A 21,009-nucleotide genomic window follows, 5' to 3' on the forward strand; every position below is an offset into this window, starting at 1 on the left:
TTTGATATGATGATTTATGTATCTTAGCTATTTTTTTGATATGTTGCAGTCATAGTACTTATGATTGGACTTTTTTCATATAGCAATGTGTTTCCTTATCTTACTATAATAAACGTAAAAGAAAATCCTAATCAGAAAAAATTCTAAAATGCATTTCTGTGGAAAACAGCAGTAATAATTATAATTATTTTTAGTATACCTCTTTTGCACAGCTGTTAAATTGGATAACCAAATTTTACCTTTGTACCTTCAGGCATATTTACACCATTATGTTACCTTTGAGAATTAAATCTTAGTTGAAAGCAGATTCACATTTAATGCTACATTAGAGAGCCGTAAACTGAACTGTAGTGCACTGTATAAAAACAACACAAAACAGTTAAATAATTTAGAACAGAAAACAGAACAACTTGAAATGATTATCTTAGCACTAACACTGTTTGCTGTTTTCACGAAAGCAGAAGAGCCCCACTGTAAGCTTAGAGGAGGCAAAGAATACCCTGTATTTTCAAAGGATGGTGATATTGTTATTGGAGGTATTTTTTCATTTCACAGAAACTTTCGAGCTGTGATTCCAACATTCAGAACTGTTCCAGAAACCATTAAATGTGAAAAGTGAGTAATAGATTATTTTTTAGCACGGGAGATACTTTTCAGCTGATAGATCTCAAGTGAAACCCCTATGTCTTATCAAGTTGAATAGAAGTGCCATATATTCTGGCAAAACAAAAAGGCAAAGCAGATTTCATGTTTTGCTTAGTTAGAAAGTTCAGCTTTCAATTCCCATGGGAAAATAACCTTGAACTTTGTGATAATGATAATTCTGTAATATTTGCTATGTGTTTTGAGAAACTAACTGTATAACATCATCAACATATAAAAAACAAGTAAGACAAGTGTTCTCCAGGTGTGGAAGAAGGGAGCACGTGAGCGCTTACCTTTTCATATACATTTTTCAAAAAGTGGTTTTAGTTGAGTGTGTGATTTTTGTATTGGCACGCTTTCACAAAGCTTTCTATCTGCTGCTGTTAAGCTGGTGAACACTTTCCAAGGAGCTCTGTCTTTCTGCAAGAGATCCTTTTAATTTTTCAATTAAGGAAGACTGTATGAACCTACCCAGGTTGTATAATTTTTTGCATTGCTTATAACTGCTGCTCTTGGTTTTGATATGAATATTTATTCTTTTTAATTGAAAGCTTAAATTCAGCTTCTCTCTGACTGTTACTAGAGTAGCCGAAAAGGTAAGATTGTCCATTCCTTGTCCACCTGCGGTGCCCTAAGCACATGAATGCTCTCTATTGTTGGTTAGCTGGATTGAAGTAAAGGTTTGGGAGTAAAGACTGCCCCAGTGCAGTCTCTAGGGTTAAATATCCTGGGTTCAGACAGGTAAGAGTTTACACGTAACAGTTGTGAAGCTGGTTTTGACATTTCTTCCTATACCCCTTTAAGATTTTGTATTTAAGATTATTTTGCTTATTTTAAGAAACTTGGTCAAGTAAATTTTGCTTAATGCATTGGCAAAATAATTCCCATTTCAAAATTTTTTTCTAGTTTTTGTATATGCATTTTTGCAATGTGTTGGTCCCTTTTGTGTACAGGTGTTCTGATAACACAATAAAACACATGGATTTTACTATTTGCCTTTGATAACAAACAATCTATTAAGAAACATCTTTAAATAGTTTACAATTCTGTTATTAGTTTTGGGTTAAATGTGATATTTTGTAGCATACAATGATGAAAGAGAAACTCATGTATTTATACTCAGTCGTTTTAATAACGTCTTAAATTATAATTTAACAGTTTTCTATGAACATTTCTAGAGAAGTATTCTTTTAAAGGTCCAAACCTGGATATAAGGATCGGTTTTGTACTATTATTTTATTTTGATATTAATAATCTTTTCTTTCTTTTCTCCAAAATAAATAAGCTGTCACTTCTTATGACTTTCTCAGCATAAATTACAGAGAATTTCAGCTCGCTCAGTCTATGATCTTTGCCATAGAGGAAGTAAACAGAAATACTGAAATCCTTCCTGGAGTTTCCTTGGGTTATAAGATATATGATGCCTGCACTTCCTTAATACAAGCAATAAGATCAGCAATGGCACTGATAAATTCACAGGAAGAAACGTATCCTGTCCAGATGTGTTCCAAGCCAGCCAATGTTCTTGCAGTAATCGGACTGTCTGAATCATCACTTGCAGTTGGGGTCACAACAACAATTGGAACATTTAGAGTTCCTGTGGTGAGAAGTATTTGTTTCAGTTTTGTTAAATTTGTGCTGGGGTAATATTTTAAAATATTGGATGGATTTCTGCCAAAGATAGTTGCTTTCTAGATATATTAGACTATAGATGCTAAGCAGAACACTCAAACTGTGTTTAGAATTCTGAATAAACCCTTTCAGTTTGCACATATCTGTCGTATGTATTTATTGAGTTATCCATTTATGTCCTTTTTATATTCATAAAGTTTCTGATAAATTACAGCACATGACAACCCGTCAATTATTAATGTTTATAATTTTGTATATTGGTTATAGATCAGCCAGCTTGCTACTTGTACATGTCTCAGCAACAAACTTGAATTTCCTGCTTTTTTCCGGACTGTTCCTAGTGACTACCACCAAAGCAGAGCACTGGCACACCTTGTAAAATATTTTGGGTGGACGTGGATTGGGACAGTCAGAAGTGATAATGATTATGGTAATTTTGGAATGACATCCTTTTTGGAAGCTGCACGAAAAGAAGGGGTCTGCATTGAATATTCAGAAGCTATTTACAGGACATACCCAAAAGACAAATTTCTAAAAACTGTGAAAACTATAAAAGAATCAACATCAAAGATTATTGTGGCATTTGCATCATATATTGACTTAGAGTTTCTGATAAAGGAGTTGTTTCTTCAGAATGTAACTGGCTTCCAGTGGATAGGCAGTGAATCATGGATTACTGCACGAAACTTTGCAAGTGAAGGGGGAAATCAAGTTTTAAATGGTGCCATTGGATTTGCACTGCAGAACGCTGTTATAATAGGCTTAAAAGAGTTTCTGCTCAACATTCATCCATCTATCTTGCCGGACAATGTTTTTTTAAGGGAATTTTGGGAAAACGTTTTCAGCTGCACTCTGGCTTCAGAAAGCAAAATGGACAATAAAACTATTTGCACTGGATCAGAAAACCTAAGGGAAGTAAGCAATCAGTACACTGATGTTACTGAAATGAGAATCCCTTATAATGTTTATAAAGCAGTTTATGCAACAGCCTATGCAATAAACAGTCTTAGAAACTGCAAAGATGGGCAACACCCAAATAGAAGTAAAATATGTTTAAATGAGACAATCATGCAACCATGGCAGGTAAACTATTTTCCAAGTATTCTGAAGCCATCTAAAATCACACAGCATCTTATTTCTCGTCATCACTTTAAATGTGTACATCTTACACCTCATGTATTGAGCCTAAAGTTTCAAAAAAATCATTTGCATAGCATTATGAGGATATTTCAGTTTTGAGGTACATATTCAATAACCACCTCAAAGGGCTGGATATTTCTTGCCATAAGTGTAAAATAAGAAATTACGTTTTAGCAAAAACAGTATTACATTAGTTGAAATCTAATAAATATGAAATAACTTATCAAGCTTGCAAAAAATCATTTAATATTAAAGTTTTCTAAGATTTATAAAACATAAACAGTGTTTTAGAAGATGACATGAACCTATGCACTGTAGTTTGTCTTTACCTGCCAGCATTTAACACAGTTGTGAATAATACTGTTTTATCTCACTGTTTTAGCTTCTTCAGACTCTAAAAACTGTAAATTTTACAAGTAAATCTGGAGACAATGTCTATTTTGATGAAGAAAATACCCTTGTAAAATATGAACTAGTAAACTGGCAACTTAAGGATGATGGAAACATAGAGTTTGTTACAGCTGGTTACTATGATACGTCATTACCATTAGAGCAACGGTTTGTAATGAAGAACTCAACCATTATTTGGACTGGCACACAAAGGCAGGTAATATTTTCAGTACTCTTGTTTTAGAGTGTAGAGTGCATATACAGGTTTCACATGTTTTCTTACATGGCCTTGGTGTCACCATTTCTTATTGTATGTATAAGTATTTATTCATTTAAAAATGTATATCACCAAATCAGTTTAAGATTGCATGTTACGATTCTCCTAGCCATATGCAGGAATGTACAATCTGATTAGTTGCTGTTTCGAATGTAAGAATGCTGCTGGAATTTATTTTATTTACTTTTTTGTTCAAAGATCCCCAAATCAGTGTGCAGTGACAACTGTCCACCAGGTACACGTAAGGCGGTTCAGAGAGGAAAACCAATTTGTTGCTTTGATTGCATAAAATGTGCTGAAGGAGAAATCAGCAAACAAATAAGTAAGTTAACAATTTCTATATTAAAAACAACTTCACTTGATAGACTTTCTGTAAAACCAACTCTAGTTTTTCTCAATTTGCACTTTCAAAAGAGAAAGATATATTTATGTTACTGCCACTGACCATTAAATACAAATGTGCCATTTATTAATCAGTGTAAATTAATGATGAAAAAAGACAGCATGTTTAGTTTATTTATCTAAGCACTGATCAAAGGATTATTTTTACAAATACAAGTGTGGAACAGAAACAACTGTATTTCTTAGACGCAATCCCATGTACGGAACTTACAAGAAACAAAACGTCTAGCCAGGGTAGTCCCTAAACATTCTCTCCATAATCAGATAGGTCTTGTCAGCACATCTTTGTATTGCATATATAGAGATAACAATGGGCGGCGCAGTGGTAGCGCTGCTGCCTTGCAGTTAGAAGACCTGGGTTCGCTTCCCGGGTCCTCCCTGCATGGAGTTTGCATGTTCTCCCTGTGTCTGCGTGGGTTTCCTCCGGGCGCTCCAGTTTCCTCCCACAGCCCAAAGACATGCTGGTTAGGTGGATTGGCAAATCTAAATTGGCCCTAGTGTGTGCATGGTGTGTTTGTGTGTCCTGCAGTGGGTTGGCACCCTGCTCAGGATTGGTCCCTGCCTTGTGCCCTGTGTTGGCTGGGATTGGCTCCAGAAGACCCCCATTACCCTGTGTTCGGATTCAGCAGGTTGGAAAATGGATGGAGATAACAATACCAACACCAGTGGTTGACAGTAATAAAAAAACTAAACTAAATACCTTTTAATTATTGGAGACTGAAAATGCATGTTTTTTTAATCAAAATGGCATGTAAAATTGTCTTCTGTGTGGTTTAATTTTCTTTCTATTCCACAAAAAGAGAAGAAACAGTGCCGTAGGCGTCAAAAATGGTTGTTATGTAGGCTGATTGAAAAGTAATAAGACCGATTCTGAATATTTTTCTTTTTTCAAGTAGCGTCCTTCACATTGAACACAGCATTTACCACTTTTCAAAAATGATTCATGAATGACATCACTTTTAGCGGTATAGCTGTGGCCATCATTTGTTTTTGCAGTTGTTTCATCAGTACTCTTCTCAAGTTTAATGCAAAAATCAATCATATACCTCTGCGGTACTCTCACAGGAAAGTCTTCTTCATTTGCCATGACAACATGTATGAGGTACTTCCACTGGCTGTGACAAAATGCTGAAGAATACAGAAGTCCAACTGCAGGTTCGCACACGTCAATGTATGCCATCCACAAACACCTACACAGCATTCCCATGTCTACATCCATGAAAGAAGAACAGGATCAGTCTTGTATCGTAATATTAGTGCCAAGCACTGAGTTTTTTTTTAGAATTGTGTGCCACAGACACACACACACACAGACAGGTAGGGAGACAGACTCCTAAACATGTGAACAGACATGTTTAGACTGATCAACTGATCAAATTTACTGGAAACTCTTAAAGTTAGAAGTTCTCCCCAATGACAATACTTCCTTCTACACTGCATACAAACAGCACAAAATAAAAATAAATTAACAAAAGCTGCCAAATAAATAAATGTATATTTCTTCAAATATTTATTCATCCATCTTTTTTCAAAAGCCAATTATTATTGTAGAAAGTCACAAAAACTACGATTACAATCAATCCAGGATTGGGCCGTATTGCCATATTTGACAAGGCTCAAACCTGCAGCACACACTCAAACCTTATTTGATACCATGCCATTATACTTCTGTCCTTCTGTTTGTGACTGTGTACTGGAGTACCAGTCTGGTTCTGTGGAATTAGCACATTCTCCATGAGATGCTTATTTTCTCCTAAATCTGAATGATGTGCATTTTAGATTGATTGCTTACAGTGAATTAGTCTAGAATGAGTGAGGGCTAGTGTGTCCTCAGTGCTGCCAGGATAGGCTTCTCCTCCAAGAGAAGCTCTGTTTGAAGGAGAAGATTTATATAATGAATATATAAAATACACAACACACACACATACTATCTATCTATGTTGTGTGTGTGTGTATATATATATATACTGTATGTATATATATATATATATATAGTATATATTTGTGTGTGTGTGTTCTTTATATAATATATGATATACTGTATATATAATAGACAAATGAATGTGTTTATTTTTCTTTCAGATTCTATTGATTGCATTAAATGTCCACTGGAATTCTGGGCAAATGAAGACAGAAATCAGTGCATTTTAAAGGAAGTTGAGTTCCTGTCCTTTGAAGAAATAATGGGAATAATGCTGGTGACATTTTCCTTATTTGGAGCATTTGTAACCATAATAGTAGCTATTATTTTCTTTCACTACAGAGATACTCCTGTTGTGAAAGCAAACAATTCTGAACTCAGTTTTCTTCTTTTGTTTTCGCTAGCATTGTGTTTCTTGTGTTCGCTGACTTTCATTGGCCAGCCCTCTGATTGGTCGTGCATGTTACGTCACACAGTCTTTGGGATCACATTTGTTTTGTGCATTTCTTGTGTTCTTGGTAAAACTATAGTGGTGCTAATGGCATTTAGGGCTACACTGCCTGGAAGTAATATCATGAAATGGTTTGGTCCAGCTCAGCAGAGGTTATGTGTTTGTATGTTAACGATTATACAGACTTTAATATGCACACTTTGGTTAATAATATCTCCTCCATACCCAAACAAAAACACAAAGTCCTATAAAGAAAAGATCATTCTGGAATGTGCAATGGGCTCCGCAATTGCATTTTATGCTGTCATTGGTTATGTTGGATTTCTCTCGGCTATGTGTTTTGTTTTGGCTTTTTTGGCCCGAAAGCTACCAGATAACTTTAATGAAGCTAAATTTATCACATTCAGCATGTTGATATTCTGTGCAGTATGGATCACCTTCATTCCAGCTTATATCAGCTCACTGGGGAAATATACAGTTGCTGTGGAAATATTTGCAATTTTAGCATCCAGTTTTGGCTTGCTGTTCTGTATTTTTGCACCAAAATGCTACGTTATTCTACTAAAACCAGAAAATAACACCAAAAAGCATTTAATGGGAAAAATGCCCTCAAAATCGCTATAAAATGAAAATATATCAAAAACACAGAAAACCAGCAAAAAAGAAGAAAATGGACTGATTTTAAATCTTTAAACCTTTTTTTTCTAATATTAATACTTTTAAGCTTTGTTGTACAATTGTTGTCTTTCAAATACTGATCACTGTAAGAAAACTGGACATAAATAAACTAAATTATGATTCATATTTTAATCCAAGTCTTTTAATCCAATTCTGATTGGAATAACTTATTCAATAGAATCATAAAGTTCAAAGCTGGAGCTTTTTAGAAATGTATGTGCATCAGGGCAGTGACTAGGAAATTGCCAATATGACCATTAACACATCTTAGAAAGGAAGCTGTCAAACAGTCAACAAACCTTGTTGCCAAAGTAAGCAGCTCACAAGCATGTATTAAAAATAAAATACATTTTAGAAGTCTGCTGTAGAGAAAACTGTATAAGTTTAAGTCACCAACACAAAGAAAAAATAAAAATGCAAATAAAAAAGCAAAACAAAGAGGATGTCTTTAGAAAAAGGGGAGAAGTGGGTGGACCCATAGCAATTAACCGGAAAAACCCATGTTTTTCCATGTGTAAGAGTGGGTGTTGAGAGTCAGCTACTCTCCTTACCAGAATTCAGCGTCAGATCTTCTTGGCTTGCGGGCGACCGATGTGTGGAAAGGCACACAGAGATGGTTACCCCAGTTTGTGGACTATTTGCCAATTGTATTTTTATTTCTTTTATAACCTGGTGGAAATACAGCACTGAGCTACCCAAAAACACTTCTTTCTTTTTCTACCCCACCACCAAATTTCTCCTCCCTTAAATAATCCATCAATAAACTTTATTTAAAACATGAACTCTTGCTTACACAAGTTTCAAGTTTGCAACTTGAACTTTAAGAAGAAGAGCTCCTTGTCCTGGGGCAGCAGAAACACTGCACATTCCATGTCAGGTGAAGTTCTGTGGAAAACTGTCCATTTCATGTACACTTCAAAGAAGAAGTTCTTCATTGTTTACAAGTATCTTTGCATGTAAGGGGGGAACAGTGCCACTTTGAAAAATTCAATCTGCCCTTGCAATCTGTATGTGTCCTTTATGTAACTCAACTTAAAAATGTAACCTTGTTCAGGGTATTTGTGTGCAGTTTGCACCTTTTCCTCATGGTAAGCATACACATGGATATTCCTCCAGTATTTCAAGTACACCAAGTTGTGTGTTATCACCCAAAAAACTGAATAAGCATGGCTCTGGGGAGCCCATAGCTTAAGTGAAGAGCACTAGACATTTCTTGCTACTGATCCACCCACTTCCCCATTTTTTCTAGAGATGTCATTTCTGCTTTGCTTTGTTGTTCGTGATTTCATTTTTCGTGTTTTCATTTTTTCTTTGTACTTTTCATTATTGTTCATCCATCCATCCATCCATCCATCCATTATCCAACCCGCTGAATCCAAACACAGGGTCACGGGGGTCTGCTGGAGCCAATCCCAACCAACACAGGGCACAAGGCAGGAATCAATCCTGGGCAGGGTGATTATTGTTCATGTTTTCTTTAATTTTTTTTTTGTCATTTCATTTTTGTTTGTGTTTTGTACTTCATGGTCGACGCATTAATTAGTTGGTTAATTTATTGTTCATTTTACATTTTATAAGATACCCCTTCTAGTGTTGCTTCCAGTCTTGAACATGGGATTTATCAGATACACTGAAATTAACCGCATATTGTTTATTAATTTAAGGCACCCGATTTTAATCAATCTGTAACAATATAATGGTGCACAGAATTGCCAAATTATTCCAAATACCACAGCTACTTTAGTGTTGTTACGTTGGTACGTTTGACAGAGACAGTACTGCTGAAATAAATTATTTCATTGAGGGTCGTGCACGTCCTTGAAAGCATCTTGCGGGAAGCAGGACCAATCCCTGGACAGAATGCCAGCTCATCACTACCAATGCACCACTGCCCCCATGCATAATACACGTTTTAATGCATTTCATCATGAAAATTTTATCATGGTATTCTAAAATGTTCCGAGATCTGTAAATTCATGAATGTATTATATTCTGTGTGGAGATCAGTACCTGCATCCTTGAACTTGAACTTTCAAGTGTCTCCACCACTCTCTATCACTCGATCAACTTCTATTTGTTGTTTATACCACTACTTAACCCAACAAATAGTATGTTTTTCCTTGTATTTTCACAAAATACTGAAATTAGGGGACTATTTATATTGATTTGCATATTCGAAGGGGCATAATTCTGGGGGGAGTTGGGGTGGGGTGAATTTCATTTCATGATCCTAGAACAGGGGTGGGCAAACTTTTTGACTTGTGGGCCACAATGGGTTCATATATTGGACTGGGGGGCCAGACGAAGAGTAGATGGATGGGGCGTTTGTGTGAACTAATATAAATTAAATTTTAAATTTCGTAACATTAAAGGTTTAATTTAATTCAAGGTAGAAAAGCATAAAAACAGTTATCGTACAAAACTTTTCGCGCAATGTATTTCTTTCATAACATAGTATGTATAACTAACCTTTAATTTTAGTGGGAACATTGTTGTTGGTCTCCCTTTTTTGCTAAGGCATCAAAGTCTGGAGTTAGCTTTGTTGTTGCAATTCTCAGGATAGGTCTGAGGTGTTGGTCAGTTCACTGGAATCTGTGATGGGATTTGTTGATGTTCATGACACTGAAGATCTGCTCACACGCGTAGGTTGAGCCAAACAAGGCCAGCATCTTTTGTGCCATTCCCCTGGAGGTTTGGAAAAGTGGCTTCTTTAAGTGAGGCATAGAACTCTTTTAGCGCAAGAGAGTGGAAGTTCTCCTTTAAGACACCGTCAGATTGAAGATCGATTAGTTCCAATTGCACTTCTTGTGGTGCTGTTTCTGTGTCTTGTGACAGGAGACAGGCCACCAACTGAAGTGACTTTTCAATTTTTTCAAAATCTGAAACGGCAGAATTCTTCACGCAGGTCGTTCAGTGATTTGCTATATTTATTCACATTTTGGATGGCCTCTTTCTGTGTGGCTACTGTGGGAAAATGAGAGAAGTTTTTCTTTGAAATTTGTCTGGAAAAGAAAGTCAGCTTGGATTTGAAGGTATTCACATTAGTAGACATGTCGCGCACATACTGATCTTTTCCCTGTAGCCTGATGTTTAGCTCATTCATGTGAAAAAAATGTCTACAGCAAACGCAAAGTCACACAGCCAATTCTTGTCCCTCAGCTCTGGAAAATCATCAGACATCCCCTTTAACTCCAAAAATTTACCACTCTCTTCTTTGAGATCCCACACTCGTTTAAACACTTTGCCCAAACTCAACCAGCAGACACAAGAGTGGTAAAGCAAGTCTTGCAGGTCTGCATCGGTTTCCTCCAGAAATGTAATGAACTGACGGTGCTGAAGTCCCTTTGCTCGTATGCAGTTAACAAGTTTTACAACTGGATTCACAACATATGATTAAGCTGTAATACAGATTTACACAAGGATTCTTGGTGTATGATGCAGTGAAGGAAAATAACATCTTGGTCAGGGTTTTCCTCTTTCACTTTATCCCGAATTCTTTTCAGCAGTCCCACATGAGATCCATCCGTAGTGACATTGGCAAGTTTACTCCAAGGTAGCTTCATACTCTCAATGACAGCAGACACCTGGTCATACAAGTCCTCTCCTTGTGTTTTTCCTTTAACACTAGAATTACCAGAGCCTACGAAAAAACTCGTAATTCCGTCCCACCTTAAACTGCTTCTTAAATCCCTTCACACCTCTCCGCCAGCGTCCTTTGTTCTCTAAATGTGCTGATAAAGAGAAGCTAGGAGCAGCCGGCTATTCCATCCCCCCACCAATTTAGAACGTGCACGAACCTCTCTCAGCTCATGCCTTGATTGAGTATCTGGGAGTGAAGTGGAGTTTTAGAGTGGAAATAATAGATTGATGTTTGGAACACACGCATTTCATGTCTGTTCCGTTTCTACAGTAATCTGTGTCAACACATTGTTAAAACAGAAACTTTTTTTATATTCTAGTAGTAGATGACAAAATGTAGGCATAAACTATATAATGTATGAAGCCTGAAGTCCAAATAGCAAAGAAACATTTTCACAAGAATAACACAATTGCACTTTTATTCAAACATATAACTGCAGAAAGAAAAAGCCGCCTTAACATGCGACATTGACACCAGTTTTCTATAACTGACTCCGTGGTTTAATAGATACAGCCCCCGCTTGGGAATCAAGGGGTCACGGGTTCGATCCTGCGTCATTCCCTTTTGAGAAGTAAACTGTTCCTAGTCTTATTGAGTGTTCCTGCTGTATGCTTTTCTTTTGCACCCCAGGACATGCAGAAGAAAGAATGGTAAAGACCAACTTCGGCGCTATATGCAATCATCAGACACTCCCCATCTGCCCGTGTCGTTCAAACACAGGAACATATATTGGTGTAAAAGTATAACAAAAGTGCACTTTTATTCAAGTGCACTTTTTCCATCGCCTTTTTCTGTAAGAAGCAGTGTACACACTTCTCTCTATGCTGTGGTTTCTATTACACACCTGAAAGAAAGACAATATATGTGAAAATATAATCGCACTAATGCAATATTATTTGAAAACGAACAGCGTCAGATCGGGTGTGAATTTATTCAGGAACTGGAAATTCTCTGATGCGGGACCTTCCCCCAGGGAAGAAAGTACAGTGTCAGGTGCTCATTCAGTGTAATAGAAACCATAGCACAGAGAGGTGTGTACACGGCAACAAGTACACGTGTCGTAAATGTAGGAAGGACGGTCCTTGGGTGTGTGGGAACTGTTAATATTTGAATGTGATGATTTTATATAGCACGGAATGAAAATCTGCACTTCTTAGCATTGCACCATGGAAGATGTCGTATCAATCGCCTACTGTATCTTGCTTTCTTTTTTCTTCGGTTATACAGGTAGTTTTGAATAAAAGTGCACTTGTTTTGTTTGCGAAATGAAGTGTCTGCGTGCACTTTTCGTGGCATTACACGTGTATTTTTTGAGCATGCCCGTTTGAGCAGTATAAAAAGTATAACAAAACAACGGGCAGATGGAGAGTGTCTGATGATTGCATATAGCGCCGAACTTACTGCTCTTTACTATTCTCTCCTCTGCGTGCCCTGGGTACAAAAGAAACAGAATACAGACGCGCTATAGCTCTGTGCTGTACCACGATGCATACTAACGCCCCCCCCACCCGGTTCTGACACACAGACGCTGGCGAAGCTGTCTTCAGTATCTCACCGTCACTTGATTTTCTTTTTATTCAGTTTTATTGAGTGTTCCTGCCAGTCCCGCATGTTGCTGTATGCTGGATATGTTCATATGTATTGTCTCTTTCTTCCAGGTGTGTAATAGAAACCACAGCATAGAGAGAAGTGTGTACACTGCTTCTTACAGAAAAGGCGATGGAAAAAGTGCACTTGAATAAAAGTGCACTTTTGTTATACTTTTACACCAATATATGTTCCTGTGTTTGAACGACACGGGCAGATGGGGAGTGTCTGATGATTGCATATAGCGCGAAGTTGGTCTTTACCATTCTTTCTTCTGCATGTCCTGGGGTGCAAAAGAAAAAGCATACAGCAGGAACACTCAATAAAACTGAATAAAAAGAAAAGCAAGTGACGGTGAGATACGAAGAAGGCAGCTTCGCCAGCGTTGTGTGTCAGAACCGGGGCGTTAGTATGCATCGTGGTACACTGCAGAGCTATAGCGCGTCTTTAGTGAAAACAGCCGTGTCAGATGGGGTTGTATGGATTGATTCTGAACGCGACTGAGAGAGTGAAAAGTGAATAAAAAAAAGCTAACCTTTACAAAGATCATAAATTGCACCGGCTGTTACAGACTGAAATCAAATGTATGTTTTTCTTCTAAAACAGTAAGACTAAGAAAAGTTTACTTCTCAAAAGAGAGGGGCGCAGGATCGAACCCGTGACCCCTTGATTCCCAAGCGGGGACTGTATCTATTGAACCACGGAGTCAGTTATAGTAAACTGGTGTCAATGTCGCATGTTAAGGCGGCTTTTTCTTTCTGCAGTTATATGTTTGAATAAAAGTGCAATTGTGTTATTCTTGTGAAAATGTTTCTTTGCTATTTGGACTTCAGGCTTCATACATTATATAGTTTATGCCTACATTTTGTCATCTACTACTAGAATATAAAAAAAGTTTCTGTTTTAACAATGTGTTGACACAGATTACTGTAGAAACGGAACAGACATGAAATGCGTGTGTTCCAAACAACGATCTATTATTTCCCTCTAAAACTCCACTTCACTCCCAGATGCTCAATCAAGGCATGAGCTGAGAGAAGTTCGTGCACGTTCTAAATTGGTGGGGGGATGGAATAGCCGGCTTCTCTTTATCAGCACATTTAGAGAACAAAGGACGCTGGCGGAGAGGTGTGAAGGGATTTAAGAAGCAGTTTAAGGTGGGACGGAATTACGAGTTTTTTCGTAGGCTCTGGTAATTCTAGTGTTAAATGGCTCCATGGCCAAAAACTCTGTTATTTCACAACGTTCGCTAATCCCACAGATAAAAATTAAGAGCTGAGCTGTGTCTTTTATGTCTTTATTTTTGTCCAGTGCTAGCGAATATAATTTAAAGGACTCTGCCATATTATTTAAATTGCTGGCTATGTCTTCATCAATCAGTTCCACACGGTGAGTCACTGTCCTGCGTGATAAACTGAGTTTTTCAGACCTGCTCTCTCTATCATGCATTCTTTCAAAAACTCTCCTTCAGAGAGGGGTTTACTAGCTTTTGCTAATTTGAATGACAGCATAAAACTTACTTTGGTACTTGACTCTTGAATCGCAGTTTGTCCGTGAAATAAATTTTGCTGAGCCTGTAATTTAGCCATCAACCTCTGAGCTGTAGCTCCCTGTTCTTGGGGTGACTGCTTGCTAGCATAGTGTCAAGGATGCCAAGGGTGATGACCTGGCTGGGACGCCTTGGGGGACCGGAAGTGGGCGTGCGCCCATCTGGGATCATGTGGGGGTCACCACCCGGGTTGCTTTGGGGGCCACGGGTTGAGGGCTTGGAAGCCCAACCCTGTAGGGGCCCGTGGTCACTGCCAGGGGGCGCCCCAATGCCTTGGTTACCCTGGACCTCAGCACTTCCACCACACCAGGAAGTGCTGGGGAGAAGAGGAGCAGGGACACCCGGAGAGCTTCCGGGAGAACAGCCGGCACTTCTGCCACACTGGGGCGTGTCCAGGGAGGAGTGCCGGGAAACACCTGGAACTAGGGTGAAATAAAAGGGGCCACCTCCCATTCGAGGCTGGAGTCGGGTGGAAGCAGGACAAGGCAGGAGAAGAGAGAGAGGAGGCGGCCTGAAGAGAAGGCGTTGTGTGTTGGCCAGGACTTTGTGGGGTTGTGTGAGCACTTGTAAATATTGTATATGTTTGTAAATAAATGTGTGGTGGTGGAAAACAACATGTCCGCCTGTCTGTGCCTGGGCTGCATCCACAATAGTTAGCATGCTTCGTGGCAAAGTGACGGCTGATATTATATTCTTTGAAAACTGCAACAGTTTCCTGGCATATCAGACATACAGCCATTGATTGAACTTGGGTGAAAAAATATTTTGCTCTCCACTCCTTCTTAAACACTCTGCATTCACTGTCCACTTTTCTTTTCTTTGACCCGCTCATTTTGAGATTCTGCAAAGAAGTTAAATATTCCTGGTCACTGAGGGCAGATAACACCTGCAGTGACACTATATGACAGTGGTGAAATAGTAACGTGCTTATAGCGCAAATGAGCAACTGTCCCAAATACATTGTGACATAAAGAGGAGTGAACGTTTTGAAGCGGACACAGGGAGGTAATCACACCTATGCAGAAACCCACTTTTGGATACTCACCCGTCCGTGTGAGCCCGCGCTCGTTCGTCTTCTTATGTGTGACTGGACGTTTCTTGCGGGGAGGGCTTCTGTTCTCTTTCTCCAATGTAGAACTCTCATCCTCATCTGAGTTCACCTCTGTTATAGAATGTCTTTACAGTGGAACCTCGGTTCACGAACATCTCGGTTCTCGTACAACTCAGTTGACGACCAAAAAGTTTGCCAAACTTTTGCCTCGGTTCACGACCACACACTCGGTATACGAACAAGCCAGTTTCCCTTTCGGTTTGTGCGTGACGATGATTTCCGCACGTGTTGCATTGTTCTCAGTCAGACGTGCCTGCCTGCTGTTGAGAGAGGGAGGGAGAGAGAGAAAGAGAGAGAGATAGAGCTAGCCACGTGCCTGCCTGCTGGGGAGGGGGAGGGGGAGACTGCTGCACGTGCTTGCCTGCCTGCCTTCCTGCTACTGACAGGGGGGAGGGGGGATTTGCGTGCACTACGTGCCTGCCTGCCTGCTACTGACAGGGGGTGGGGGAGGGGAGCCGCGTGCCTGCCTGGCTGGTTCATTTAAGCAGAGCCACTCCCTGTTCATTGTTCTCAGTCAGACGTGTATGCTTGACTTGTGCTCTCTTTGTGCTCTACATTATTTCGTGTGCTTTTGCAGTTAACTATGGCTTCTAAGCAAGTGAAGAGTGGTGAGAAGAAAGTTTTGAAGAAAATTGAAATCGAAGTAAAGAAGAAATTATTGAAAAGTTTGAGCGTGGCGTTCGTGTTACTGATCTTGCCGCCGAGTACAAGAAGTCAAAATCTACGCTTTTGATGTACGATTTTGACTATTCTAAAGCAGAAAGAATCTACTGTATTAAAGCAGCTGATATTGCAAAAGGAGTTACAGCGTTAACCAGTCTGAGGCTTCAAGTGCTGGAAGAGGTTGAAAAACTGTTTACCAGTTTACTCATTGACCAATCTGAGAACCCTCGTGCTTTCAAGCAGCACAATGTAAACAAAGCCAGACTGCCAGTAATGTGGAGGACAAACACGAAGGGTTGGGTCACAAGGATTTTGTTTTGGAATGGCTGCATGAGGCTTTCGCTCCCACCAGCTAAACAGCTAAAAACACCAGAAACCCAAGAAATCACAAGAGAGGAAACACCTGAAGGAAAACATCCCTCCATTGTGGAGCCAGACTTTTCCTCCTTACTTCATGCCGAAACTTGACTCATGCAAGGTTAGTTTTCTTGGTGGTTTTTGTATTACGGATTTTTTAAAAGTTAATTTTTCAGTTTGTAGCGTGAATTGTTGCAATGTTACTTTTCTCTTTTTTCACATGTTCCTTTTTTTCCGCTGTGCTTAAAACTCATTAAAAAATGTGTTTACAGCGATCGGGCTGTAAGGCTAAAATAGCGTGATCTTGTTACTGTACTTTTTTGGTTGCTTGTGGTTGGTTTTTAAATTTAAGTTCGGATTTGTTCAAATGTTCCCCTCTGTTCAGAGAGAGAGAGAGAGCGCGTGCTGCTGACGGGGGTGTGTGTGTGTGTACTGCTGACAGGGGGGGCGTGGGGTGTGTGTGCTACAGAGAGAGATAGCGCAAGCAAGCACAGAGAGAAAGCGAGCGCATGCTGCTGACGGGGGTGGGAAGGGGATTTGTGTGTGCTATAGAGAGAGAGAGAGCGCGAGCGAGCCTGCTCGTGTAGCTGAGCAGGGAGCTTGGGTGTTTTGTGTCAGTGTTATTCAATGTTTTTACATTAGTTTACTATTACATTGTGCATTCTATGGTGTAATTAACTATATTTGTGCTTAGTCTTTACATATATTTACATACAGTTTGTACAGTCTGCAACGGATTAATTGTGTTTACATACAATCTTATGGGGGAAATTGCTTCGGTTTACAACCAGAGTTTTGGAACGAATTATGGTCGTGAACCGAGGTTCCACTGTATTTGAAAACTAGCAGTTTCAGATCAGGGGGAGCGTGAATGTGACTGAGAGAATCAAACTGAATAATAAAAAATAAAAAAAAAATTAAATCTTTACAAGTACCATAAATTTAGACCGGCTGTTACAGATTCAAATCAAATGTATGTTTTTATTCTATAATGGCAACAATAAGAGCAGCTCACTACTCAAAAGAGTAAATGCAGGAAGGATCTGGAATCGAACTTGCAACATCTTGATTATGAGACAGCAGTTCTCACCTCTGCACCAGGAAAGCGGTTATGTTGGCATTGTATCCTACTCTATTTATTCAGTTATATTCTTGAATAATTTTGTTATAGTTGTACCTTTTGTGAAAATGTTTATTTGATATTTGGGCTTCAGTCTCCACACATTATACACTTCATGTCAAAATTTTGCCATGAGTACTATAACATAAAAAAAGTGTCTGTTTGTTTGTTCAACATTTCTTGCCTCGCCTTTCCTGTCATCTTACATTTACCCAGATCATTGTAGACGTGGAACACACATGAAATGCATGTGTTCCAAATAACGATATATTATTTATATTATACAACTCCAGGCACCTTATATCCAGATAAAAAAAACTTGAGCTGGGAGAACTTTTTGTCCAACTTACACTGTGGCGGTTGGGGAGATGGGATAGCAGGCTGCCTGTGCTGATCAAAACATTTGCAAAACAAAGATGCTGATGAAGAGGTACGAGGGAAATTAAGGTGGCCCAGAATTACAACTTAAAGAGATTCTAGTGTTAATAATAGTTTTTCTTTCATTGGCTTTTTAAAGATGTATTTCCATGAAAATGATAATCATTATTCATGATTATTACATTGACAATTTCTTGATGAGCGGTGCTTGCTAGTGATATCTTCAGCTTTTCCCTCCTGTACTACTGTTTATATGATGCATGTGACTTCATGCAACTGTACATCATACAGGTAATCTGACTTTGGCTTAAAATTCCTTAAAAAAACATTTTTTAAACAATTTAATTAAAGAGATGCTCTTTCTTTTCACATTGGAAATTCAATAACTGTGGAACCTTTTATAATCTACGGTGGGTTGGCACCCTGCCCGGGATTCGTTCCTGCCTTGCGCAGTCTGAAGCAGAGCCAATTTTAAAACTACCAAGGCAAAGGACTTGTCTTCCTGTCTTCTAGTATATTGGCATGAGGGTGGCTAATGTACTTTTTCTATACAATGCAAATGAATTATTGGTTTATTTGAACTGCTTTCTTCCATACAAATGGTGATGTGAATTGAAGGTTGAGTAAGGGTGGAGGCATACATTTTTCATATTGTACAGGTAGGTAGGTACTAATGCTCTGCTTATACTCTTCTCTTTTTTGTTCCTAATGCCCAAACCAATAATTATCTATATTTATCTTATATATATATATATATATATATATATATATATATATATATATATATATATATATATATATATGGAGTCCATTTTGACCCTGGTGAGGACCAAGAGACATTGAAAGAAAAGTTCCTCTCTAAGTGAAATGATTTTTGTTATTGTTAATGACAGAGAATGATATTTTTATTGTATTTTTCTTTAATTTACTGCAGGTAAATGGGTTAACTAAAGGGGCTCCCCAACACTTGAACCATATATAGTATATCCAGGTGACTGTGCCACTTTGGCTCAGTGACTACTTGGAAGTCAGATTTTCAATTTCCTTCATCCATATATCTTTTGGTGCATCGGGTTCTGTGCAAGGTACAAGGAACCTCAACCTGTTCAGCAAACTCAGCCTGTGTCAGATCTTATCAGCCACAAAAAACATAGATTCTGAAGCCTGACAGGGTTCCTCTAGTGCTTATATTCTGACCTGCTTAGGACACAGGCTGTCAGCTAAGCACACGCAGCACTCACAGTAGATTTAATCTGTTGCAGCTTTTTATTTTCCTTTTAGATGTTGTAACAGGCAAGATGCAAGCAAATTCAAGGGAAAATATGCATGCAAACCCCTTGATTTTTAAGAAATGTGTTACTTTCTTGAAGTCATTGTTTGTATGGGCATCACAAGAATGCCAATCTTGAGTGAATATTGGAATGAAAATCCTTCTCACTGTAATTATTTCTGGAAAAATGTAAAGTCAAAATATAGATTTCTTCCCATCCTGTAGAATCTACACCTAACCAAACCAGATAAAGTCCCAGAAAAAAAAACAAAAAAACAAAACCAACAAACATAGGTTTGCCTTCTTTTGATCCTGTTTGTAAGCAACATCTACCTTTATTTCATCCTCTCCTATTTTGTCAACCTTAAAGGCATTTGTCTGTGGATGAAAGGATGGTTGCTTATAATGGAAGACTGCAATAAAGCAGTATATAAAGGACAAGCCTACAAAGTGGGAAATAAAACTCTTCATTCTTACAGGTTGCAGTAATGGGTTTTATATATATTGTGGTGTATGGCTGGCAGTTCATCCCGGCCAATACCCCCAAGCCGCCAGATGGAGTCCTCCCTGCAGTATGGAGGTTCCCCGAAGACCAGCAGGGCATCATGGATATTGGAGTTTTTATACACAGCCCTGCTGGATACCATGGGGGCCTCTAGGAGACGCTGCAGGGAGGAACAGTGTTTATTTACCCTACGCCCCGGAAGTATGTCCGAGTCACATGGACAAGGGGAATGACGTGCTTCCTGGGTGAAGAAAAGGACTTTTGATCTTCACATGGACTGGGGGTTGGAACACTTCCGGGTCAGGGACTATAAAACGATTGTGGGAGCTCCCAGACGGGGAGCTGAGCTGGGTGGTATATATATATATATATATATTGTGATGGACGGCCAGCAGCTCATCCCGGCTGACACATCCAAGATGCTTGATGGCGTCTTCCCTGCAGCATGGAGGTGCCCCAGATTTCCGCAGGCTTCAGGGAGACGTGAGGATTATTATTTTTCTGGTAGCCCAGAAGTACTCCCAAGTCACGAGGACAGAGAAACAGAAGTACTTCCAGGCTGAAGAAAAATATAAGTCTTTATTTAACCTGGAAGTGCTATGGAATCACATGGACAGAAGGAGAGGAGCCCTTCCGGGTCAAGGACTATTTAAAGGACTAGTGCAGACCCAGCAAGCTGAGCCGGAGTTGGGAGGGAGTGTGACGGAGCTGCTGGGTGTGGAGGATTGGTTTATTGTAGTGTATTGTTATTGTGATTATTGATTTATGGTGGTGGAGGTGCTTTGGGGCACTTTGAAGAAGAAAATTAAAATACTTCTGGGTGCTTTTAAACCAGTGGCTGCATCGGTCTGTTGGGTTTCACGGGGTAACAGTGCCCTCAAGCGTCCATCAACTTACAATATATATATTTGTTTATGTCACTGCCATTATTGTTTTCAAATAAATCATCTCATCATGAATATGTCTTACTGAAAAACATATGGTTTACATATGTAAGTGAAGGCCACACCTTGTTGTTTCTGACTATATATGTACCTGGAGAAGGACTACAAGTGCCCAAGTACCCCGACAGGGCTGCTGTTCCATACTACAAGTCCCAGGTAACCCTGCGGGTGCTCAAGCTGGGCTCCTGTAAAAGGAATACTGCCACCTGCCGTATTGGGAGATGAACTATTCCTGAAATCTGTCCATCCATTTTCGGGATGCAATTCCATCCAGCCCGACACTTACAACTGAAGGGTTATGTTAAAAAACATGTGAAACTAATATAGTGGCCACTTGGTTTACAGTATA

At 39.0% G+C, this 21,009-nt stretch overlaps 1 protein-coding gene across 1 annotated transcript; it reads left to right on the forward strand.

The window, feature by feature from the left end:
• The first annotated feature begins 415 nt into the window (after positions 1 to 415).
• On the forward strand, positions 416 to 7,482 carry LOC120535405 (extracellular calcium-sensing receptor-like). Its single transcript, XM_039763269.1, has 6 exons — positions 416 to 615; positions 1,956 to 2,247; positions 2,545 to 3,360; positions 3,800 to 4,024; positions 4,283 to 4,406; positions 6,569 to 7,482. The coding sequence occupies exons 1-6, from the start codon at positions 416 to 418 to the stop codon at positions 7,480 to 7,482; spliced, it is 2,571 nt and encodes an 856-aa protein (XP_039619203.1).
• Positions 7,483 to 21,009: the final 13,527 nt, after the last annotated feature.

The sequence above is a fragment of the Polypterus senegalus genome, chromosome 1, assembly GCF_016835505.1.
Source record: "Polypterus senegalus isolate Bchr_013 chromosome 1, ASM1683550v1, whole genome shotgun sequence".
Classification (NCBI taxonomy): domain Eukaryota; kingdom Metazoa; phylum Chordata; class Cladistia; order Polypteriformes; family Polypteridae; genus Polypterus; species Polypterus senegalus.